We start from the raw sequence: 26,837 nt of genomic DNA, 5'->3' as shown, positions 1-26,837 counted from the left end.
ACTATATCTGGGCTATAACTGGCTCTGTGGCAGGTGGACTGGGAGTGCACTTACCAAGTAGGTGAAGTGGCAAGGCTAGCTGAATTTTCTCATCTATCCAGTTACAGGCAAAATGGGTCACCCTTACAGATATGCATGCAATGAATAACCATGCCCACTAGTAAAATGTAAGCCCAACAAATTGTATTATGAGCAAATCTTCTCATGGGGAAGAGCTGGATTAAAAAAAAGACAACATACAAGAAGTTAAACGGCATTCCCTACTAATGTAATGGGAAATACATTAGTAGCCAAGATGATAGACAAAAGGTCCATATTTTGACTACATTTATATCCTCTGCAATTCAATTAGAAAAAAATGAAGTTCTCAGTAATAAATATGAGTAGAACAGAGAGAATTCATGAGTATGGAAAATATCCAACTTGTTTTTTCCTCAAAGAAATTTGAATTGAATTGAAACACATACAATTTGTTGCCTATTGAAGAAGTAGAGTTTTTGTTTGTTTGTTTTGTTTTTTTTTTAAGTGAAATTGGAACTTTATACATTACTGTTAGCAATGTAGTGCTACCCTTTTGGAGAACAGTTTTGTGGTAAATTGCTGCTGCTGCTGCTGCTGCTGCTGCTGGTGATGATGGAAAAGAAGAAGAATAAAATAATGACAATATCAACTAACTCTTAAAGCATTTTGTGTGTGCCCTGCACTGTTCTGAGTATTTTGTATATTTTAATGAATCCTCCCAATATCCTATAATTTAGGAACTTGAATTGTCCTTGTTTTATTTCATTATTTTATAAAGTTTATTTATTTATTTTGAGAAAGAGAGTGTGTGCGTGAGCAGGAGAGGGGCAGAGAAAGAGAGAGAAAATCCCAAGCAGGCTTCTTACTGTCAGCACTGAACCTGACTCGGCTCAGTCTCACGAATTGTGAGATCATGACCCGAGCTGAAATCAAGAATCGGACAAAGTTTAGCTGACTGAGCCACCCAAGCACCCCTGACCTTATTTTAGATATGAGAAATTGAGGTGCAGGATAGGTAACTTGCTCAAGATCACATAAATAAGCTAGCGGGTGGTAGAGACATGACTCAAACTCACTAGTCCTACTTTGGGGATATTTTTCCTCATGAAGTCTGAAAATTTGGTGGGGAGTCAGCTTCACCATAGGAGTTACTCTTTGCCTCATTGTATCCTCTCCTTTGTTGACACATAGGTATTTTTGTTCATGCTGTTCTTGCTGCTTGAATATCCTTTCTCACCTCCTCTGGCTTGGAACAGGTGCCATTTCCCCCGAGAGCATTTCTTGACCCTCTTCAATCTTGACCTCCCTATCTCTCAGTGGCTTCTGCCACCTTCCACATTGGATGTCCTTTTGTATGTTCCATCGCATCCACTTAACCAATAGTCTCAAATGTTCTGGCTGTATGTTTCCCCTCACCACCACTGTCCTACTGCTAATTGACTGCTGGGGCTGTGTCTATTTTATTTTTGTATCCCTAGTGCCCAGTACAGTGCCATATATTAGGCTTTTTCCTTTCCTTGTTATCATTTTCTTATTTTACAGAGTCTTTTCAAGTCAACATAACTTCATCACTATTATCATTATAAATACAATGACCAATACAATTAAATATGACTGAACTTAATAAGTCTGTGTAGGGTCAAGTTTCAACCAATTCAACTGTGTTCTTTTTTAACACTTTAAAATGTATTATTTGGCATTGTTGCTTAGTGGGCTTTGTTTTTGTTAACACTGCTATCTCTCTTAGACACCCCCCACCCCCCAAAAAAATCCACATCTAAAAGATAGGGTTTCACCTAATTTTCTCTTGCTTTATGAACTTCCTCTTACAATGTCAATTCATAAAATTGACCATGAATCAAACTTCTAGAATGTTTCCATTTTTGGTTTGATTTTGCTTTTTCTTGTACTGATCCTAGACAAGATCCCTCTTTGAGATTGCAAAGCAATTTTATTTTTCCTTTACAAATTAGTGCTTATTTTTTGTTTGTTTTTAGAGTTACTGAAGGAGTATTACTCAGGATATTTTTCCACCAAGAGACACAAATGTTTCTGCTAAATTTTTATCCTCATAGTCTGTATTTTATTTTATTTTTGTATTTTTAATTAATTAATTGAGAGAGAGAGAGAGAGAGAGAGAGAGAGAGAGAGAGCGCAAGCAGGGGAGGGGCAGAAAGAGAGGGAGACAGGGGATCCAAAGCAGGCTCTGTGCTGACAGCAGAGAGCTCAGTGAGGGGCTTGAACTTATGAACCATGAGATCATGACTTGAGCTGAAGACAGAGGCTTAACCGACTGAGCCACCCAGGTGCCCCTCATCGTCTGTATTTTATTTTTTTAATGTTTATTTTTGAGGCAGGGGGGAGAGAGACAGAGAGGGAGTGGGGGTGGGACAGAGAGAGAGGGAGACACAGAATCCAAAGCAGTCTCCAGGCTCTGAGCTCTCAGCACACAGCCTGACATGGGGCTTGAACTCATGACCTAAGCCAAAGTTGGACACCCAACTGACTGAGCCACCTAGGCGCCCCAGTCTGTATTTTAAATACTGGTGTATTATAAGTGTATTGTAGGCGGGGCGCCTGGGTGGCGCAGTCGGTTAAGCGTCCGACTTCAGCCAGGTCACGATCTCGCGGTCCGTGAGTTCGAGCCCCGCGTCAGGCTCTGGGCTGATGGCTCGGAGCCTGGAGCCTGTTTCCGATTCTGTGTCTCCCTCTCTCTCTGCCCCTCCCCCGTTCATGCTCTGTCTCTCTCTGTCCCAAAAATAAATAAAAAACGTTGGAAAAAAAAAGTAAGTGTATTGTAGGCCTTGATACATTGGCTGCTGTTGTGCTCAAGATCAGGAAGCGTCTATTTTGATGTCGAGTTTATTGTGGCTGTCTCAAAGATAGCACTACATCTCTTATTTGGGTTAGTTTCAGATGTCTCTTAACTTCCCTTAGTATCAAGACTATTAAAAAAAACTTGCTATTTTTTTAAATTGTATTTTTTTTTTAATCTAAAATATTTTTGAGAGAGAGAGAGAGTGGGAGAGAAGGACAGAGTGAAAGAGAGAGGAAGAGAGGGAGTGAGGGAGAATCTCAAACACGCTGCAGACTCAGTGCAGAGCCCGACACAGGGCTCGATCCCATGACCCCAGGATCATGACCTGAGCTGAAATCAAGAGTTGGACACTCAACCGACTGAGCCACTCAAACACCCTGAAAAACTTGCTATTTTTTACTGCCACTCTTCTTCCCTGTTGAAAACATACTTTATTTATTTATTTAAGTATTTATTTTTTTAACGTTTATTTATTTTTGAGACAGAGAGAGACAGAGCATGAACAGGGGAGGGGCAGAGAGAGAGGGAGACACAGAATCGGAAACAGGCTCCAGGCTCCGAGCCATCAGCCCAGAGCCTGATGCGGGGCTCGAACCCACAGACCGCGAGATCGTGACCTGAGCTGAAGTCGGACGCTTAACTGACTGAGCCACCCAGGCGCCCCTGAAAACATACTTTAAACATTATTGCATTTTAAAGATGGATGGGGCGCCTGGGTGGCTCAGTGGCTTGAGCGTCTGACTTCGGCTTAGGTCATGATCTACTGGTTCGTGAGTTCAAGCCCCACATTGGGCTCTGTGCTGACAGATCAGAGCCTGGAGCCTACATCAGATTCTGTGTCTCCCTCTCTCTACCCCTCCCTCGCTCGCCCTCTATCTCTCTCTATCTCTCTCAAAAATGAATAAACATTAAAATTTTTTTTTTAAATAAGTAAAGATGGATAAAGAATTATGCAAAAATTGTAAACCTTAATATTTTGGGTACTTTTGGGTTATCACAGAAGAAAGTGTGGTAGGGAAAGAAATAATCAGTGTGGTCCTTTTTCAAAAAAGGAAATACTTGATAAGTAGGAAGTTGATGTGATTTGTGGGAGCCAATGCTGTTTTGTGAAAAGTAAACAATTTTATTAATCTCCAGTTTTGTGGGCCTCCATCCACTTGTTAAGGAATCAGAAATTATAACACATTTTTGTATTAGCCATGTAAATCAGTGATGGCTGCAGGTTTTGGTAAGTTATATAGTCCTCATTTTTATGCACTTGAATGTTAATTGATTAATTGTTAATTAATGAATTATTAATAATGTACACATTATCTTCCCAGGGTTAGGGACATAATTTACCTGGAACAAATCAATGTTTTATTTAACTGTTTGATAGATCTGTCTTGTCTTTTCCTGTCAGTTCAACAACAGAAACTGATCAGTTGGGCTCAGTTAGTTTATACATCTTAAGATTTTTCTAAAATAGATTCTCCTGTTTTCTGTGTCTTCTTCCTCATAGCAAGATCAAAACAGCAATGAATACACTCTCAGGTCAACTTTGGCAAAGTGGCAGTAATTAATGCAGGCAGGATAGATTAGATTTAGATATGAACTCATTGCAAAAATATCAAACAAAGGTTATTCCAAATTAACTCTGGACATCAGTCCCAGTGATTACCCAATAGTCTAGACAGCTTAAGAACAGTGTATTCTTTGCTCTGAACAGATTAATTTGTACTCTATTAAGAAGTTGACCTAGAATTAGCCAAGCTTGCTTTCATATCTGCTCTGGCTGACTTATCCATTAGGCACAGTCGGGACATTATTAAGGTCCCTTGATGTTACTTTTAGAGGCCAATGAGATATTTTATTTTAAAATCAGAAGAAAAAAATGAATATGATCCAGTCTGAATTATGTTTGTCTTTATACCAACATAGTAGTAAAATAGAATTTTTAATATTTTTTTTTAATGGAGGAAGAGGCCCACTAAGGCAACAGGGTCAAGGTCCCATGAAAGTCCCAATGTGACCCTACTACAGTAGCATCAAGACTATTTTTTCTCCTTTTTTAATAGACACTACAGTTTTACAATTTTCTCCTTTAATTCAACAGTCAGTATGCTTACTCTTTGTCTTTTGTCCCCTACAATGCAGAGCCGTCTGTATACACTGAAGGAGTTACACATTTGCGTGTGTATGTTTGAGGTCAGTTCACCACACTGGGGGATGTGAACATTGACATCATTACCTCCAAGGCGTTGCGCTTATTAACATTAATACATGATAGTATACTATTAGGTTTACTTGCATTTGAGGATCTCTAGATCAGTAATATTTTTAAAGTGGAGGCAAACATTTATAAACTATAGTCAGATGTGTTCAGAATGACTTACGTTCTTAATGTTTCAGTAACTGTTCTGATTTTGCTCTGAAGTCCCCATTCCCATGGTGGGAAAAGGGGTCCCAACAAAGGGAGACTTCAGCTAGTCGGTTATACAGATAACTCCATCTATTTGGACTCTGGTATCTTTTGGATAAATGTTCAGTCTCTCTTCTCTTTCAGGCTTCTCTTCAGGCTTCTCTTTTCTTGTTCCCTAATGCATTTGGACTAATGACTTTCAACTTCAGTTTGGGAGGGTGATTTGCTAGAGATGAGGGGGCTAAGGGAGACATGTGTGGCTGCGTTGAGAAAGTTGAGGCCAGTAGTATGTGCTACTACTCTTTCTGCTTAGACTCCTCTGTCAACTATTATGGAGCAGAAATCGCCTCATAAATGTAAAGCGCATTTAAAGTTTAGAAGCAAGCTATCTTTTTTTTCTCTATATAAAGTGTGACTTTCAAGATAAAATAAAATTAGCTTTGGGCCCTGAAGCCGACCAAAGATGTTTAAATTCTAGGCTGTATTCTCCTCCTCTCCTGTAGCAATAAGACAAATGTTTTGGCCTTAATAGCCAAAGGGGTTTGGTGAAAGAAACCTGTTTACAGACAAGAGAAGATGCCTGAATAGGCAGCTACATGTATTTGCATAGCAATTAACAAGATACACTTTTGGGGTACCTGAGTGGCTCAGTCGGTTAAGTGTCTGACTCTTGATTTTGGCCCAGGTCATAATCTCATGGTCATGAGATCAAGCTCCACGTCGGGATCTGTCCTGGATGTGGAGCCTGCTTAGGATTCTCTCTCCCTCTACCCCTCCCCCGCTTGCTTGCTCTCTCTCCAAAAAAGAGGGTACACTTTCAAGTCAGATAAAACCCAGTTCCCTCATCTGTTAGCTTTGTCATCTTAAGAATGTTGTTTGACATCTCTGACCCTTGGTTTCTTCATCTGTATAATAGGTAACTAAGTTTTTTAAAATGAGGAATAGTTACTTAATACATGTAAGGCGTTGTGTACTTTATACATAGCAAACAGTCTTCAGAATTTGTTTGCAAAGGAAAGAAAATGAACATGACATTGGATGGAGGGTCAGTATTATTTATGCTGTTATGTATGGATATTTCAAGTTCCTATGAAAGAAACATTTTCCTGATAGTCCCTCTAATAGAATTCTGTATAAAGATACATGAGGAACTAAAGGACAAAGGGGTTAGGGAGTGAGAAGACCAGGAATCACATTAGTCCTAGTGAAGTCTGGCTGGGTGGTAATCCGACTGTGAATCTACTGTCTGCAATCTGAAAGATCCTACATAACAGAGAAATGCATACTTAAAAATTAGTTCACTCTAGGGGCACCTGGGTGGCTCAGTTGGTTAAGTGTCCGACTTTGGCTCAGGTCATGATCTTGTGGTTCACAAGCTCAAGCTCTGCTCAAGCTGAGTGACAGCTCAGAGCCTGGAGCCTGCTTCAGATTCTGTGTCTCCCTCTCTCTCTGCCCCTTCCTTGCTCGTGCGCTCTCTTTCTCAAAATTAAAGAAACAGTTAAAAAAATAATAAAAAATAAACAAAATGAAAACCCCCAAATCTTAAAAAAATATTACCTGTCTTTATATTATATTAGAATTAAGTTGTTATATTGACTTAGATGTGTTGGTAGATTATAATATCTATGAATTGCAGTTCAGGTTTATAAGAAGGATGTAAAATATTTTTTTTAAGTAATTTAATCAGGGGCACCTGGGTGGCTCATTTGGTTAAGTGTCTGACTTCAGCTCAGGTCATGATCTCATGGTTTGTGAGTTCAAGCCCTGCATCCAGCTGTGTGCTGACAGCTCAGAGCCTGGAGCCTGCTTCAGATTCTGTGTCTCCCCTCTCTCTGCCCCTCTCCTGCTCATGCTCTGTCTTTCTCTCTCAAAAATAAATTAAAACATTAAAAAAAAATTAGCCACTCTAGTTCGTCTATATTGCTAACAAAGTGAAGTACAGTAAGATTGAGCCAATTAATGGTGGTGTAATGAATAAATGAGAGGTGGCAAAGTGATCTTGATTTTCCCCTCTTTTTCACTCAGGTGGTGAATGGAAAGTTCGTTATGAGACACAACTTGAACTGAATGATCAATTAGAAAAGCAAATTGTTTCTCTAGAAGAGAAAATGAAAAAAATTTGTGGGAATCCTTCAGGTACAGAAGCAACTATATATATGTTTTTAAGTTGATTTAAAAGTGATAGAATATTAATTGTTCATATTTGCTTTGTTGTAGATAGATTGTCTTTTATCCGTGTCTATGAAAAAATGCCAATGGTGAGTAAAAGCTGGTTAAATAAGAATAATTGAAGGAAAGAAATTATGTACTTTTTAAAAAAATAGATCCTCCCAAACATTTAAAGACTGTATCAAGTTACAAATAAAGTATTTTGTTCATTGGAACTGTTCCTAGGAAATAAGGAGTTCTGTAGCAAAATCTTCAACTTAATGTCCACCTTATAAAGCTGGGCAGGGTTGCAGGTACAACCAAAATGGAAGAAAAAGAATTTCAATAATCAGGCTGGGTGGAAACACAAGTGTGTTTATTCTGTAACCTAAAAGAGCCTATTAAACACAGAAATACAAATCTTTACCTACGTAAAAACATTTGCATTCCACTTCCTCTGGAATATACATATACACATGTATAGATATACACACATATATATTCACATTCACACACACACACACACACACTATATGTGTGTGTGTGTATATATATATATATATATATATATATATATATATATAAAATCCAACAGAGAACCCACAAAATTACCCTATAACATGAAAGAAACCTCATTGAGCTTATCTACCTATTTTTTCTTTGGGCGGCCCTAATGACATCCTTTCCTCCTGATAAATTACTTAAATTCATATGTTTTATATTTTACAAAGAACATTTATTTGTTTTTCATTGATTTAAATGTTTATCCTTTAAGATGTAGAGAAGATCTGATGCATGACTTTTGCTGGGTCTAGAGCATGCTTGGAAATAGCCTTTTCTTTATGACTCATGCTGCATTTTTACTTAAGGAATATTCAGAAAAACATGGAAATATTATTAAAAATCAAGGGTACCTAATATGAAAATGAAAATATAATACTCACCTAAATTGGCAGGATTATAACTCCATGAGATAAAATTTAATATTATTCCTTTTAATACCTGTGACACTAAGCTTAAAATGACTAAGTGAGGGGCACCTGGGTGGCTTAGTCATTTGAGTGTCCAACTCTTGATTTCAGCTCGGGCCATGATCCCAGGGTCATGGGATCCAGCCCTGCATCAGGCTCCATGCTAAGTGTGGAGCCAGCGTAAGATTCTCTCTCTCTCTCTCTCTCTCTCTCTCTCTCTCTCTCTCTCCTCCTCCTCTGCCCCTCTCCCTCTGCCCCTCTCCCTCTGCCCCTCTCCCTCTGCCCCTCTCCCTCTGCCCCTCTCCTGCCGCCCTCTCTTCTATCTCTCAAAACAAAAACAAGAAAAATGACTAAGTGATTTGATCAAAATCACACAGTCTGGAAATGTGGAGGTCAATTCTCTTCCTCTAAAAAAAACTTATGCCCATTTGACTACACCATACTATGCCAACAGCCGTTCTATACCACTTACCAGAAGTAACATGTTTTTTAATAGTGGTACATAGAGCACTAAACTGACTGCTATATTCACAGAGGTCCTGGGGACCAGAGCATTTATGGAGATTGCTCTTTGAATAACTGCAGACCTTTAGTGAAAAATACAGAAAAATCTTGTATTTTTTAAAATAATGATTCAGGAAAGAAATAATCTAATTTGTACACCTCCGTTATTTTCAACCCAGAAATACCTTTATTACTATGGCTTGGAAAGTCAGGAACATAACATTTTTTTCCCCCTACCATAGAGTCATATCCCCATCTTGTGGTATTTAGAAATTGCTGCAAGGGCTATTTTAAGCCTTGTCTTTCTTAACTGTAGATAGAATTTTAATTCTACCTATAGAATATAGAATATAAAATATTCTGGCTCCCTGTTTCTTGATAACTTATCCTCAGTACTAGCTTAAGAAATTGGGTATCGGGGCGCCTGGTGGCGCAGTCGGTTAGGCATCCGACTTCAGCCAGGTCACGATCTCGCGGTCCGTGGGTTCGTGCCCCGCGTCGGGCTCTGGGCTGATGGCTCGGAGCCTGAAGCCTGTTTCCGATTCTGTGTCTCCCTCTCTCTCTGCCCCTCCCCCGTTCATGCTCTGTCTCTCTCTGTCCCAAAAATAAATTTAAAAAAACGTTGAAAAAAAAAATTAAAAAAAAAAAAAAGAAATTGGGTATCTCCAGCCTTATGGAGAGTGGCCACAGGAGCTGCTGTGCCATGGTGCAGTACTCTAGAGCAACCCAAGAAGCATTTGATTGGCTTTCTGACTGGTGCCTCAGACTCCATAACATACTCATGTTGACAAAAAATACATTTCTTCTCTTTGATGAGTTTGTGTTAATCTTGAAAAAAATATGGTCTTCTAAGAGGTTTAGCTCTGGAGACAGATAATTTTATTTCTTTTCAGTAAAGGACTGAAGACATTTTAGAAGAACCAAGAGTAGGGCCATGTACCAAGCAGAAAGGAAAGATAATGAAAGTGCAGCTCTTGAGGAGCTGGTTCTCTCTATTTTGGGGGCAGATACCCTGCATGCATGAGTATTTAGGTTTTCTTACACATGGAATCTGGGAGGAGTTTGTCTGAACAGCAGCAGATTAGGAGTCTAGCCAAGGAGCTGGTGATAGAAGTAGCCAACTACTGAGCAAAAAGCATCGGGATCCAAGAATCTGATATCCAATGACAAAATCTTTTATTCAAGGTTAAAAGAGAATATATTAAGTCTTATTCTTTATATAAAAACACTATTTATGAAATTCAGATATATGCTCTATGAAATGCAGACATTTTTGGTTTCCTATTAGGTTGATAATTGGAGAAAAGGGTTTAAATTGTTTTTTGGGCGGGGATAGAATATGAAATGAAACACTTTTTATAAATTTACTGATTCTTAATCTTTGTTGTAGATTTTTAGTCTTTAGGAGTAACCTATACAGACATACGTAAGAAACTGATGTCAGTTTGAATACCAATTTTGACTAACTTCAAATTGCAAGTTTGTGTATGGGCAAAACAGGGGTGAATACTAATTTATGACCAGTATATATGTCATTTAAAAAAATGTTATCATTTAGAAAAAAATATATAAAATATTAAGTAAGTAATTTACAAACTGGGTCATAAAAGTGGACTTGATTTTAGTATTCTAGAAAAAATATTCACTTAAGTGAGAATGAAGTTCTGGTCCTTGTTCTGATACAGAATGGTCAAGCCCTCAACCTTTTTGAAGATTATTTTTCTCACCCGCAGGTACTATATAGATTAGGTAATCTTTAAAGTGCCTTTCAGCAGTATAATTTGTTAGAATTTAATTTTAGCAAGATATTTCAGTAAAGGGTTACATTTGGTTGCGTGTAAAAGAAAGGCTTAAACCAGTAAGGTGTTTCGTTTTGTTTTCTCATGTAACAGGAAGTGTTAGAGGGATGCAGTTGGGGTTGGTATAATGGCTCCTCCAGACTCTTGACTCTCCACTCGGTCCTTTAATGAGTGGTTTTTGTCCAGCATGGTCACAAGATGGCTGCTTCACTTTCTCACCTGCTTTACCTTCTCTTTCAAAGAAAGAAGTAGATGAAGGGAAAAGGGCAAAGGTGAAGGCCAGTCAAGTCTGTTTTCTTTCAAAGTATTTTCCAACGTGCTGCATCCAACATCTCCCCTTACATCTCATTGGTTAGAACTGCATCATGTGGCCTCCTGTATCTTGAAGGAAGACTGAGAAATTTAGTGTTTTACTGAGCATGGTAGTAGGAAGAAGGGGAGAATGTGTATCAGTTATACAATTAGCTCTATGTGCCATACAAGATCATTTTCAATGAATACCATTCATTTTAAAGTAGTATGCATTCATTTAATATTATTCAGAAAATAAAAGACAAAGATAAGTATTAAGTCAAACATATCTACTGTTGGCCTCTTTTTTAAAAGTTTTGCATGCATGTATATTGATTAAAAATTACAGCCCGGGGCGCCTGGGTGGCTCAGTCGGTTAAGCGTCCACCTTCAGCTCAGGACATCATCTCATGGTTCTTGTGCTCAGGCCGGCGTTTGGCTCTGTGCTGACAGCTTGGAGCCTTGAGCCTGCTTTGGATTCTGTGTGTGTGTGTGTGTGTGTGTGTGTGTGTGTGTGTGTGTGTCTCTGCCCCTCCCCCATTTGTGCTTTGTCTCTCTCTCTCTCAAAAATAAACATTAAAAAAATAAAAATTACAACCCAGTAAATAAATGAACCCCAAAAAAGGAAAAAAATAAGGACATACTTTTTTTTTAGTAAAAGGTAAAAGATTTATTCGAAAAGAAACCAGAATATAAGGAAAGCATTTCTAAAATATATATTTTGGAATTTCAACCTTGTTTTGTGGATAATTTTGTATCCTGTAGTAGTCATGGACAATTAAACCAATGATTTTCTTATGTTATATTTTCTTCCTGTATATTTTTGAAAGCTACGTTATTTTCCATTGCATTGGATTATTAATATTCAATTCTTTTTCCCTATATTTGAATATGTTAGGTTATTTGTGGTTTTAATTTTGAATAGAATAAAACTCACAGAGGATAATCTGACAACCAATATATTCTAGTATTTGTAACTCTTTAGTTTTTGTCACTTTTTGATTTCAGTATTTTAATGAAAACAATCTATAGAGTCGAGGACCCTTTTGTTTCTCTCCCTGTCTCTCTCCCTTTGCTTCCTCTTTATAGGACAGTACTATCATGGATTTGGTATACATCATTCCAATTTATTTTTAAATACCTTTCTACAGATATTGTATCTAAAAATTCATATAAAAATATCATGTTGCACACATGCCTTTTTAAAATTCTTTTTAAAATTCTGTCCATGTTAATACATAAGGATCTGATAAATTTTGTTTGCTACATAGTATTCCACTTTATATCTATATATCTTCATTTGTTCCCCTATTTATGTACATTGTGGATTTTTCAAAATATCACTATGACAAACATTGCCACAGGGAACATGCTTAATACATGTCTTCTAGTGTAAAGTGTTCCTCTAGAGTTGGCTAACTTTTCTACAGAGGGCTAGATGATATTCTCAGCTTTGCAGGCCATATGATCTCTGTTTGCTGCTGCCGTTATAGTGTGAAAGGAGCTGTAGACAATAACTAAATGAATAGGTAGGGTTTTATTCTAACAAATCTTGACTTACAAAAGCAGGCTATGGCTGGACTTGGTCTTCAGGCTATAGTTTTCTGGCCCTTGCTTTAGGTCAGTGGTCCTCAAACTTTGGTAGGTAACAGAATCACATAGGAAACTTCATAAAAATACAAAGGCCAGCCCTATCCTTCAACCAGCTTGCCATTTCTGAGTTCTTTATTAACTCCAGATAATTCAGATATACACCAAAGTTTGAGAATCACTGCTCTAGCGTACATAGAGTGAAATTTTTAGATCATGATATATGCATATTTTCAAAGAATGATAGAATCCCTCTGAATCAATCTAAAGACATCTCAGGCCTACAGTTAGTTCAGTAGGTCTGGAATAAATACAAGAGGTGATGGGAGATACGACTGGAAATATAAGCAGGCCCTCGATAACACAGGATTTTGTATACGTGTGAACCTTTTTATATGTGATGGGAAGCTTTTGAAGTATTTAATATAGATTTTAAAAGCCTTTTACCCCCATGGAGAAAGGCTTTCCCAGGGTCAGTGAGATTTGAGGCAGGGAAACCAGTTGGGATACTTTTGTAGCAGTCCAGGTGAGGGAGGGTGAGTTGTTCAACTTGGGCAGTAGTATATGGGGATGGAGCCAACGTGACAGATTTAAGAGATATTTAGGAATGTGGATTTCATGAGTTCTTGGATGCTGGGGTGAGACTGGGAGAGGACTGGAGGATGATTAAGGGCTCTCGCTTGAACAATGACTACAGTGAACCAACACTGTAGGAATCAGAACTAGGTGGAGTGTTAGGAATTGAGTTTAGTGTTGTGTATGTTACATATATGATAGTGGTCAGTAAACATCTGGACATGACTTTAGACCATGGAAAGTTGTCTTTCCGTAAAGAGAGATCATGGAGTCATCAGTGTCATTTGAAGTCATGAAAGTATGAGATTGTTCAGAAAGAAATACATGGTCTGAAAAGTAGGATTGAGGATGGAATCTTAGGGAATACTAACACTTAAGGTTTTAGCTGAGGAGGCAATTCAGTGAAGATAACTGACAAGGAAAACTATGGAGAAAGGGAGAAGGGAGAGCTGGAAAAGGGTGGCATTACAGAAGTGAAGGGAGAAGAAGGTTTTAATGAATGTTTAGCAGAAGAATGTTCTCCACGAAATTTCAGGTGCAGGGTAGGACAAAGCACATGGTCCGAAGTTCCAGCACATTATTGATTCAAAGGGGAAAGAAGGTAAGCAAATGCTAATGACAAGATAGGATACTGACAGAAAATGAGTGTAGTGAAAAAGCAGGGGTGAGACAGTTGGAGTCAGTGTAACCCACTTTACCCAGAAACATGGCTTTTAGAATTAGACTGCCCTGATTCAAATTCAGACTATGGGACACTAAGGAAATTATTTCATTTCTCTGAGGCTTAATTGCCTCATCTGTAAAATGGAGTTAATTAAGCCCTCTTGCAAGTTTGTCATAAGTATTATTAGAGTTATATATAAAGCCAATAGCATAATACCTGACACCGTAAGCACTTCTCTCAATAAAGTGTTAGTTCCTTTCTTCCCTTCCCTTGATAACAGGAACTTTAGAGGGAACTCTAAGTTTCATTAGAACAAAGTCTGTTGTGAAATTAACCTTAGTACATTTCAAGAAAATAAGGGCAAGGGTAAGTTGTGCCATATGTTTTCACTTATTCAGCTGTGCTGTTACAGAGGTTGTGAATCTTCTGGTATCTTCCTAAAACTATAGTAGAATTCTATGGCTCCTTAGTACCTGTCCAGAAAGCAGGGAGCTCTTCAGGGATCTAAGAAAAAGCACAGAATTTTTACTTCTTTGGGGGTTGCTGAGTGGACATTTTCTAACCTCTTCTATTTGCATCCACCAGAAGAACCTAGTGCTTACCTAATGTTCCCTCCAAGAATTTCCTGGTGTATTGAGCAAAGATCTGTATCCATTCACTCACTAGCAGACTAGAATCTATCTTAAGCATTCCAAATGACTGAAAGTTAATGATAATTAGGCTGTGTTGTCTCTGATGAGCAATAGCTATTTTTCAGGTTCTGACTTGGCACTCTAGGCTTCCTCATTAATCTCCAGTTAGAATACAAAGCTGAGAATTCAGCTGAACTCTTTATCAGAACTTTATGGCTCCTGGTAGATAGCCCCATAGGTAGTTCCCCAGTAATGTTTTGAGTACAACAACAACAACAACAACAACAACAGATTTAGGGGATATGTGTCCCTCAGAGAAAGAGTTACAGGGTAGTCTCTCTTGGGAAAAGTTACTATAAAGTCTTTATCAAAAAGTTCTATCGTATCCCTGTGGTCAACTCTATTGCATGGTGGAAGTCCTGTTCCTTGATTCATTAGCAGTCATAAAATTGATGACCCCCTATCTTATAGTCTGTTTAGGCTGCTATAAAAGAATACCACAGACTGTGTGGCTTAAAAACAACAGAGATTTACTTCTCACAGTTCTGGAGGCTGGAAGTCCAGGATCAAGACACCAGCAAATATGGTGTTTGGTAACAGCAGTTTCTGGTTCAGAGATGGCTCCTTCTAGCTGTGTCCTCACATGGTGGGAAGGGGCTTGGGAGCTCTGTGGGGTCTCTTTTATAAGAGCATTATCCTATTAATGAGAGCCCCACCCTCATGACCTGAGCATCTCCCAAAGTGCCATCATATGAGGCATTAGGATTTCAACACATGAATTGGGGGAGGTCACAGTCATTCAAACCATAGCACTTCTATTTCTCTCTGCTTCTTTTTCCCATCAGTGCATTCCCTTGTTTCTCAGTACATGCAGACAGCTTGGACCCTTACGGGAAACCTCTCACCAGAGCAAACACTCTGCCAGTCGGATGGATATAGCACAGAAGATCCTGCTCCTAAAGCCAACAAGGCTATGTGCTGATGGGAGACATGGAGGAGAAAGTATGGAAACAGAGAAATATTATTTAGGAAAATGTTGAGTTTCACATTAAATGTTCTCTGGAAGACTCTTGATTAATTTGTAGAATATCAAGTCATAGGAAATTAATTTGCTGAAATCTAAATCTTTGAATACATTCTTATGAAAATAACCTTAGTAACATTTTAAAGAATGTTCAATTAGTTAGAAACTAAAACTTATGAAAATGGTTTACATTTAGTATCATCATTGAAAATATATTCAGAAAAAGAATATGTTTAGGTCATAAGTTCATATGTATGGAAGATGCTACTAAAAGCAAATTTTTGATGACTTGGTAAATTTAGAATCCTAGGTGAATTGGCCTCTTTGCAAGTTAATCCTTTGGTCAGTTGACTTCTTGAAATGTTAATTTTTGGATATTTATCTAGTTTCCCTTCCTGTATGTTTCAGCTTTCCTTAGGACAAACCACAAAACCCCTCTCCTAGTCCTGCTTATTAACAGGAGAGGCTTGAAGGAAGAGATGGTTTTAAGTCTTACAAATTCCTTCAAACAGCTGGACTAGTCTCTTCATCATGTACTTGATCCTTCAAAGAAACAAGACTCTCCCTTCATATCATTCTCTATTTTGGTCTGTTTATGTTCCACATGCCGACTTCCAATGTCCTTAATCATCGTGCTACTCTTTTGTTCATCCTGATGCCCCATACCGTTTTCCTGAACGTGATTCCCTTTATTGTGATTCAGATTCTTCTTTTAGTTACACTGCTTCATGGGGTCCTGGACAAACATACAGCCCCGTTTGGACCTTCCTGAGAGCTATTACCTCACTGAAGCATCCAGTCATGCTCCTACTGGGCTCATTCTGGTCATTTCCACATTCAGAACATTGTTAGAAATTCTGTTTTTAAAGCCATAAATACATATTTTAGAGCCTAATAACTGGGAATTGATAGTAATGAAGCAAAAGCACTACTGAAATCTCTAAATATATTTGTATTTAAAGTGATATATCAGCCATATAGTGAAAGGATTACTGAAGGGATCTTGGATTCTCAAGAATGTGATATAAACAAAGCGAGAGGTGGAGTTCCCACTAGGCATCTGGCTGGTGGTAGATCTGTAGAATCCATCTTAGACTGCTTCCTGATGTATTCTGTCCCAGATATCACCAAGTTTGTGCTCTCCCCAAAGATCATGTGTCAATTTGGAGACAGGTGTAGCCTCAAATCACAAAACAAGTTACACAAATTTTATATATAATCTAATAACAATGTTGTCCACAAGGGGGCACTTGGTACTTAAGCACACAGAAGGCTGCATCCACTCACTGCTGCAATTGCCTTCATTGAAAAGTACTACATATCTAGGAGCTGTGATTTAATTGTATTCTCATATTTTTCTCTTGTAAGCATTCAATAGAGTTATTTTTTTTTTTTGTAGTTTTTATGTGTTCCTTAGTATAGTATAGCAACTACCATTGCTTAAAAAATAGGTGGCTAATAGAACTTCCTTTTGACTTGAGATAGAAGAAAGGGACTTAAAAAAAACCAAGTAAGTATATTTGATTTCAGGTATGTAAAAGTATGCTGAAGTTTCTTATTTTTACCCTGTTGTTTCAATGTACTATTAGAAAGTGACCTTTTCTCATTTCTGAGGAAATAGGTGAAAGATTAAGAACTCATTAGTATCAGAAACAAAACAGCTCTTCCATGATAAGAGAAGAATTAATTTTTGTATATGTGATTTATTTTTGGTTAATTTCCAGTGGAGTCTTCAATTTGGCTATAGCTTTAGTATGTCTTTGCAGGCTGTAGTTTTCTAGTATGTGACCATTCATTATATAATCAGATAAAAAGAGCTCCTTAGGAAGATCAAGAACGTTAAGTTATAGGTCTTCTAATAAATTATAAGTGCTGGGATGAGAGAGTATGCCTTTGATAAAATAATTTTTAAAAATAGTTCATTTTGGAGTCAAAATAAAGAAGCCAAATCTAGAATAAGCCTTAAAGTTATTGGAATATAATTTTATAATTTTAAAGGATTTCTGATGTGTATAATAATTTTATAAATGAATAATTACAAATAACTTGCTTTTAATGGTCCAGAGTATTTAATGCCTAATAGTTTTTACAAAATCCAGAATGTGTCCTTGTTTTCTCTCCAGAACGATTTTTTAAAATTAATTAATACTTTAAATTTATTTATTTATTTATTTATTTATTTATTTATTTATTATTTTTATTTTAGAGAGAGAGCAAGTGGAGCAGAGGGGCAGAGGGAGAGGGAGGGGCTTCTAATCAGGCTCCATGCTTAGCACAGAGCCCAACACGGGGCTCAATCCCACAACCCTGGGATTATGACCTGAGCTGAAATCAAGAGTCAGACATTCTACTGGTCACGCCACCTAGGCACTTCTAATTAGTACTTTTTTTTAAAAAATCAGTTTTAGGTTCTTAACAAAATTGGGAGGAAGGCACAGAGATTTTCCACATACTCCCTAACTCTACACATGCATAGCCTCCCCATTATCAACATTACTACTGGAATGATCCTACATTGACTCATCATAATCACCCAAAGTCCATAGTTTACCTTAGGGTTTACTCTTGGTTTTGTACATTCTATGGGTTTGGAAAATGTATAACAACATATATCCATCCTTGTAGTATCATACAGATTATATTCACTGCCCTAAAAATCCTTTGTGCTCCACTTATTTCTCCCCACTCTTAACTCCCAATCACTGGCAACCCCTGATCTTTTTATTGTCTTCATAGTTTGGCCTTTTCCAGAATGTCATATAGTTGGAATGATACAGTATCTAGTCTTCTCACATTGGCTTCTTTTACTTAGTAATATGCATTTAAGATTCCTCCATGTTTTTTCATGGCTTGAAAGCCCATTGGTTTTAATGCTGAATAATATTTCCTTGTCTGGATGTACCACAGTTCATATATCCATCCATCTACTGAAGGGCATGTTGGTTGCTTCCAAGTTTTGGCAGCTATGAATAAAGCTTCTGTAAACATCCATATGAAGGATTTTGTAGGGACATAAGTTTCAACTCCTTTGGGTAAATACCAAGAAGTGCAATCACTGGATCGTATGTTAAGAGTATGTTTAGTTTTATAAGAAACTGCCAGACTATCTGCTAAAGTGGCTGTGCCGTTTTGCATTCCCACCAGCAATATATGAGAGTTTCTGTTTCTCCACATCCTCATCAGCATTTGGTGTCTTCAGTGTTGTTGATTTTAGCCATACTAATTGATGAGTAGTGATATTTTGTTGTTTTAATTTGCATTTCCCTGATGCTGTATGACATGGAACATTTTTTCATATGCTTATTTTTCATCTGTGTATCTTCTTTGATGAAGTATTTAAGATCTTTTGCCCATTTTTTTTTAAAAAAACGTTTATTTATTTTGAGAGAGAGTGAGAGAGAGTGGAGGAGGGACATAGAGAAGGAGAGAGAAAGAATCCTAGGCAGACTCCACACTGTTAGCATGGAACCCAATGTGGGGCTTTGAACCCACAAACCATGAGATCATGACCTGAGCCGAAACTAAGAGTCAGACACTTAACCGACTCAGCCGCTCAGGTGCCCCGTTTGCCCAGTTTTAAATCAGGTCGTTTGTTGTTGAGTTTTAAGAGTTCCTTGTGTATTTTAGATAACAGTTCATTAACAGATGTGTCTTTTGCAGTCTGTGACTTGTCTTAGAATTCTCTTGGCATTGTCTTTCACAGAGCACAAGTTTTCAATTTTAATGAAGACCAGCTTATTTATTATTTCTTTCATGAATAGTGTCTTTAGTGTTGTTTCTCAAAAGGTATCACCATACCTTTTCTCTAGGTCATCTAGGTTTTCTCCTATGTCATCTTCTAGGAGTTTTATAGTTTTGCATTTTACATTTAGGTCTGTGATCCACTTTGGGTTAACTTTTGTGAAGCATGTAAGATGTCTATATTCTTTTTTATTTTGCATGTGGATGTCTAGTTGTTCTGACACCATTTGTTGAAAAGACTATCTTTGCTCCATGGTATTGCCTTTGTTCCTTTGTCAAAAGTCAATTGAAATAGGATCTATTTGTCCTGGGTGGTCTATTTCTAGGCTTTCTCCCATCCAAGTACTACCCAGGCCTGACCCTGCTTAGCTTCTGAGATCAGATGAGATTGGGCGCTTTCAGGGTGCTAAGGCTGTAGACCAGGCTTTTTATTTGTTCTGTCGTTTTGCTAATACCAGTCTTGATTTCTTTTTGGTAAGTCTTGAAGTTGGTAAACATCAGTCCTCCAGTTTTGTTCTTCTTTTTCAATGCTGAATTGGCCATTTGGGCTTTTGCTTCTCCTATAAACTTTAGAATCAGTTCATCAATATCCATAAAATAATATGCTGGAGTTTTTATTGGGATTGCACTAAATCTGTAGATTGAGTTGGGAAGAATGGACATCTGACAATATTGAGTCTTCCCAGCCATGAACATGTTTTCATTTATTAAGTTCTTTGATTTTGTTCATCATAGTCTTGTAGTTTTCCTTATCCAGATCTTACACATTATATTTTGTTAAATTTATGCTTAAGTATTTCATTTGTGGGGGTGCTAACATAAATACTATTGTGTTTTTAGTTTCAAATTCTACTTGTTCATTGCCTGGATATAGGAAAACAATTGATTTTTTTATATTAACCTGGTATCCTGCAACCTTGCTATAATCACTTTTAGTTCCAGAGTTTCATTTGTTATTATTGTTGATTATTTTGGATATTATACATAAATTATCATGTTATCTGCAAATGAAGATAGTATTTTTATCTTCCTTCCCAATCAGTACAGATTTTTATTTCCCTTTCTTGCCTTATTGTATTAGCAAGGACTTTCAGTGTGATGTTGCAACAGGTGACGAGAAGGCACATCCTTTATACCATCTGATCTTAGTGGGAAAGCTTCAAGATTCTTACTATTAAGTATGTTACTATAGTTTTGTTTTTTTTTTAAAGATATTCTTTGTGAAATTGAGGAAGTTCCCCTGTATTCCTAGTTCACTGAGAGTTTTTAGTATAAGTAGGTGTTGGATTTGTCAAATGCTTTTTCTGCAACTGTTGAGATGATTACATGATTGTTTTTAGTCTGTTGATATAATATATTCCATTAATTGAGACAGTTTATTTTTGTGCTTGTCTTATTCCCATGAGATTGCCCCAATGAACCATCCTACTTTCCTGAGTTATGGCGTAATTTCAAAGTATAGAGCATCTAAAACTCAACTGTAGGAAACAGGGTCAGGGAAGGAGAATGTGATGGGTCCCAGGAATTCTGCTTGTGGGAACAGTCCTAAGGTGAACCAGGAAAACAAGACACTTTGTGGCTAGCATCTCAAATAAAATCTATTTTAGAATTCATAGTGTTTGAGTATAAAATTATTGAAGAGCTATTATTGAAGTAATACTAGTATAGTTGTTTTAAAAAATGTGCTTAATTGGAATGGCTTCCATTGTAATCAAGATTATTTTGGTTGTAAAATTAAGAAGGGAGATAGTATATGTAGTAGGCTCTCAGACCTAAGCTCTGTTAGGAAAAAAATTTAATGACTACTACAGTTCATTGTTTGGCATATTCACTCTTACATGGCCCTTTCTCACAAACCCATAGTCTTCTTCCCATGTGCAAAATTTCTAGACTACTCCCACTTAACCAAATCTAAATATATCATGTGAAATTGGAAAACTATTCCTGGTACCATTAAAGCGTTTTTATTGGGATATAAGTTGTGTAAAGTTGTGTAAAGTTGGTTTTGGTAAAATTGAACTTGAAATGTCAAGCAAGTGTTAAGAATAGACACATAGGACTCTTAGATTTGGATGTGATATTTATTAGCAGAGAAATGATAGTTTATAATTGAAGTGAATGGATAAGAAGAATAGAGAAGGAGATCTCAGCAGGTGAGAAATTTAAACAAATTTTGGAAGATCCTCAGCTGGAAGAGTAGTCACTGACTTGACAGGACATATAGACATAAAGCAGTTGGCCACTGGGACCCCTTTGTCACCCCGCACAGTCAGGATGCTCTCCTTCAGTCAGGAGTCTATTTTCTGGAGAAATTAAGCTGCAGAACCTCTAGATTTGGGGCCTTCAGGCACAGAGGAAGATGAGAGTGAAATAGAGGTCTAAGAATGAGGAAATTAAAAATACATGGTCTGAATAATGGAACTCTTAGCTCTTGTCCCCCAGAAAACCAGTGGCTAAGATTAAACCTCATAAGGTAGGAGACTGGACAATTCTTCAGTTGAAAAACTAAAATGTCCTTAAGAAAAGACTTTTAATGTGGTTACCCAGAGAATGTACCTTACGGACTTTCCATGACAGGGGGGTTAATTGACTGAGGACCCCAGGTATTAGGCTTCAAAATCCATCAGTACTTTTGCATCAAGATCATACCTCCTATGGGCTGCTCCATGCCCATAATCAGTGCAGTGGGGATACTAAAGCAAACCTATTCCTGAGAAATGGGACTCCATTGTCAGTGACTTGGCTTAAGGATTCCTTGATGGTTTTGCTTAGGCTGCATGCCAACCTAGGATGTTTCCACTTCCACCTAACCTTCTTTTCCTTTTTCCTTCACTAGGGCTCAGACTTGCATTGTAATCAGTTTTTTGCATTGCTTTCCCAGCCTTCTCCTGCTCCTTCCCTATTTCCTCTCAGGCAGATATTTCTGATAACAGAATCATTTCACATTTAATCCCATCTTGGTGTCTGAAGACCAAGTCTACAGCTAGAGGTTCTAGGAGTGATGCAAGAAAATAGGAGGTGAGGTGGGGACATGGGCCTGGCTCTCTTACCATGTGGCAGGCAGAAGATGCTGTCCTGGCTGGTAGATGTGGCACCAATAGATGGCTCAGAGTGGCAGTTCAACTGCTAAAGACTTCACTAATGGTGACCTTGGGAAATTTTATGGCAGAGGGGAATATTGTGAAAGATTTCATATTTGGACAATAGGGGGTTATTTTTAACTTGTATTGACACCCTGTGTAAGGATAAATGAGACTGAGAATAGTTGATAAGCACTAATATCTAGGAGTGAAAAGCAGAGAGTCTTGGTGGTAGTCTCTAAAGAGGCCTTCTATACGAGTAGTAGAAGGGCAGACACAGTAAAACAGTAGGGCTGAAGACCTGATTGTGAGTTGCAGAGCTCCAGAGGTATTCAGATAGTCAGTCCATGCACATGTGTTATGCAAAGGGCAGGGTCCTGATAGGAATAATCAGGGGTCCTGAAAAGTATGATAGGACATCTGGATGGATGCCCCTGAGGATGTTGACTTAACAACTACAGCTGCACCCTCTGGGCAGGCAGAGGTGACCCACCTCTACCTCTAGTAAGGGCTAGAAACCTCACTGTCTTAGAAGATGCTATATAGTCCTCTCTCCAACAAGGCAACAGGTTCTCCCCTCAGGAGTTGCTCTCACCTCCTCTTCTGGCAGCTGGGCCAATTAATGAGGGTGCTGTTAAACATCTATAAAAAAAAGAGGGGCACCTGGGTGGCTCAGTCAGTTGAGTGTCTGTCTTTTGATTTCAGCTCAGGTCATGATCTCATGGTTCATGGGTTCGAGCTCCGCATTGGGCTCCGTGCTGATAGGACGGAGCCTGCTTGGGATTCTCTCTCTTTCCCTCTCTCTCTGCCCCTCCCTTTCCATCCCCACTCCCTCTCTCTGTCTCTTAAAATAAATAAACATTTAAAAATTAAGCAAAAGAATGGAGGAGCAAGAGGCTGAGGACAGTTAACCCAGTAGAAAGCACAATTCTTTGCTCATTTGCCAGATCTGAACCAATTTTCAGTTTCAGAAATCATTGACCAAAGAGGTGGGTAGATTCCTAGCAGAAAGGACCCTATGTTGGTCCAAGTATATATCTTGACAGTATCTCCAGTTTTCGCCCAAAAGGGCCTCTGACCACCTGTGTGGGTGACGGTACACTGTGAGAAAGGAAACGACCAGACATTTTGAAGTCCAAGTTGACATTGATTCCCCAAATGCCTACAGTCCAAATCACACTGGGCCCCATGTGTTCATAAACTCCCCTGCTCCCATGGTGATCATTTTCCCAGTCCCGGAGTGTATAATTGGAACAGATATACTTGACAATTGAAGTTAACCCCCTTACTGGGCCTTCATCTCTGGAGTAAAAGCTATCACAATGGGAAAAAACACATGGAAACTTTAGAAACTGTCCCTCTCCCACCCAAGGTCAAAATTGTAAAGCAAACACAATTTCTTATCCTGGGGAAAAGAGCAGTGATTAGTGCCACAATTAAAAACCTAAAAGATGGAAGGGTCCTAGTGCCTATCATTGCTCTATTTAAGTTGCTAGTCTGGCCCCTGCAAAAACTGGATGAATTTTAGAGAAAGACTATAGGCCACTGCAGGCTTAACCAATTGGTAGCCCCAACTGCAGCTGCTTTGCCAGATGTGGTATCCCTGCTGGAGCACACTAGTCAGCCTTCAGTGTAGGGTGTGCAGCCACCGATTTCGAGAATGCATTCTTTTTGTTCCAATTAGAAAAGAGGATCGAGAACAGTTTGCGACTTCTGGCTTCAGCTCCAATATGCATAGTGCTGTCGTTACAACAAAAAAAAGGTGAATCATTGTTCACACTGTTCAACACACCCAATCACTGTTCTTGACTCATTAGTGAACTGAGTTTGCAGGGCAAACTCCCATCCTGAAATCTGTATAAACAGACAAATCCAGATAGTTACTAATGACATCTGCTTCCTTGGAACAGAGGCTGCTGGAAACTGGTAGGAACACTTACATGGTGATTTTGATGAATTAATGGAGGAAAAATAGGCATATCCACTCACTATTAAAGTAACACCCACCCTGTCAGTAATTGATAGATCAAAAAGGGAGAAAAGTCAATAGAGACATAGTTGACCTGAACAGCAATCAACTCAATCGATTGACATTTATAGAATATTCCATCCAATGACAGAATACAGTTTCTTCTTATGCTTACATGTAACATTCACCAAGGTGAACCATATAAGACTCAGCTTCATGAGGTCAGGATCTGGGTTTGTAAATCTCACTGTGGTATCCTTAGCACAACGTCTGGAACATAGGAGGTGCTTGATGAATATTTTTTGAATAAATGAATGAATTGTAATATTAGGTAACAAGACAAAGAATTTAGTCAGGATAGGAGTAGTAGTGCGATATAGTCTAACACAAAGAAAGTGTATTAAAAATATTTAAGCTTCAAAGCTTAGAACTGCAAATCCACATCAATAAATAACATAGAAACTCCTTCTGTCATAGAAACTGCCACTTGGTTAGTATTCCTACCCCCCTGCTTTCATTTTGCCACTTGTTTAATACCTTCCAATAGCCCCCTGTGTTTAGCTTCCTGAGCCTGGCAATCTAAGTCTTCTATAACCAGGGCTTTCCTTAATTATCTTACCTTACCTCTTATTTATTTCTCAAATACTTTGCTTCACCTCTGTTGTTACCACTAAATAATCATTTTGACTCAAGTCTTTGATCAATATATAGCTCCCCTTTTTTTTCCCCATCCAAATCCTTCTCTTTTGGGGGATCCTGAATGCTCTCTCTAGTCCGTGTTGATTGGCCTCTTTAAAAAAACTTGTGAGACATTTATTGTCTGTGCTTCACATTTTGGCATTTCATCATATATTGCCTTGAATTTTACCTGTTGCATATGTACATTTCTTGTATAAGCTTCTAGAGTTCTAGGTCATGTCTCATTCAGGTCAACATTAATATAAAAATAATTTGTATCCCAGTAGTTTATCAATAAGATAACTTCTTTTAGAACTTAGAGTGTGAGGCACCTGGGTGGCTCAGTCAGGTGAGAGTCTGACTCATGCTTTTCACTCAGGTCATGATCTCATGGTTTGTGAGTTCAGGCCCCCACATCGGGTTCTGTGATGACAGTGTGGAACCTGCTTGGGATTCTCTCTCTCCCTCTCTTTCTGCCACTCCCCTGCTGACTGACACACTCTCTCTCTCTCTCAAAATAAATAAATAAAATAAAATAAAAAGAACTTAGAGTGCATTTTCCCATTGAAACAATATTAAAAAGAGTTAGATTATCTTTTACCTTTATAAAAGTGTATTTAACAAATGATATTAACTGAACCATATTACTATGGTGGGCTAAGCTTGGAATCCTTGGAGCAAAGGTCTGTGCAGCAGTATTTTGCACTACTTCCATCAGTCTCTGACTATTGGTTTAAAAACTCTTCATACTTGAGCAGTGGCTTATTTCATTAGGGTATAGTTTCCTTAAGATAAATCAGTTTAGCCTCTTAAATTTGTGGGACTTTCATGGAGCTTCTTCTGGAGCAAGTTTGTATTTGGAGAAGGTGGACTGAAAGCCGTTTATGATGCCAGTGTATAATTTTCAAAGACAAATAATGCGTGCCTGAGAAATATCACCCAGTTATGTTTTAATGGTAATCAAATATGCATAGTGGAGAATTGTCACAACCAAGGGATTTGTTTTATCAGTGGTGTTATTTTTAGAGACAAGAACTTTCCTGGTCTCAGCTGACCTAATTATCCTATTGATACAATTTTTAAAATCCTAATAATTATAACAAGTATCTAGGAGAGAATTAGTAAAGTTTTTACAGAATTAACTATTTTTCAGCAGGAAGATATGAGCTCTAAAATATCTCAGTTTCACCTTGTGGAGCTTTAAATCAGCTGCTTCTGGTTTTTTTTTTTTTTTTTTCTTTAAATGTTTTAATAAATTCAGTGACCTAGATCATGACCAACAAGGGTTATATAGAATTCGATTTGGAGATTTTTTTAAAAACATTAATGTGTAAGAATACGAGAAATAATTGGGGTTACTGCAAATGATTAGTTATTAGTTTAGGGATTAAACTTTTAATTCAACTTGGTATAATGCATTATTGCTCTGGCACTTGGCTAAACCTCTACTCAGCTCCAGCTATTTGTGATGAACTGTATCTGGATTGAAGTCTTAGCTTCCAGAACTGTCCTACTCTGCAGTATTCTCTCAGTTCTTCTGGCCATCAACTACATTGTCTGTTCTTCCTCTCTACTATTGTTATGCTGGTATCAATCATATGGATATATACATAATAATTGTTTAGCATGTGTGGCTTTTGGAGTCAGATTACCTGGGTTCTTTTTTTTTCCCCCAAAGATTTTTTATTTATTTATTTATTTATTTATTTATTTATTTATTTATTTATTTAATGTTTATTTATTTTTGAGAGAGAGAGACAGAGAGACAGAGCATGAGCAGGGGAGGGGGCAGAGAGAGAGGGAGACACAGAATCTGAAACAGGCCGCAGGCTCTGAGCTGTCAGCACAGAGCCCGACGCGGGGCTCGAACTCACAGACTGTGAGATCATGACCTGCGCCCAAGTTGGATGCTTAGCCGACTGAGCCACCC

The 26,837-nt window shown here is 38.0% G+C and overlaps 1 protein-coding gene across 3 annotated transcripts in view; it reads left to right on the top strand.

Annotated features, from left to right (window-relative positions):
- The window catches only part of CCDC169 (coiled-coil domain containing 169), a 47,112-nt gene that overhangs the window by 3,460 nt on the left and 16,815 nt on the right, over window positions 1-26,837 (top strand). For all 3 annotated transcript variants that reach the window (XM_042953573.1, XM_042953645.1, XM_042953722.1), the window contains exons 3-4: window positions 7,266-7,376; window positions 7,458-7,498. In XM_042953573.1, coding sequence (XP_042809507.1) covers window positions 7,266-7,376; window positions 7,458-7,498 — 152 coding nt within the window. The remainder of the gene's footprint in view (window positions 1-7,265; window positions 7,377-7,457; window positions 7,499-26,837) is intronic.

Source organism: Panthera leo, chromosome A1, assembly GCF_018350215.1.
Source record: "Panthera leo isolate Ple1 chromosome A1, P.leo_Ple1_pat1.1, whole genome shotgun sequence".
NCBI classification, from domain to species: domain Eukaryota; kingdom Metazoa; phylum Chordata; class Mammalia; order Carnivora; family Felidae; genus Panthera; species Panthera leo.
This window is presented reverse-complemented; position numbering and strand designations above follow the sequence as displayed.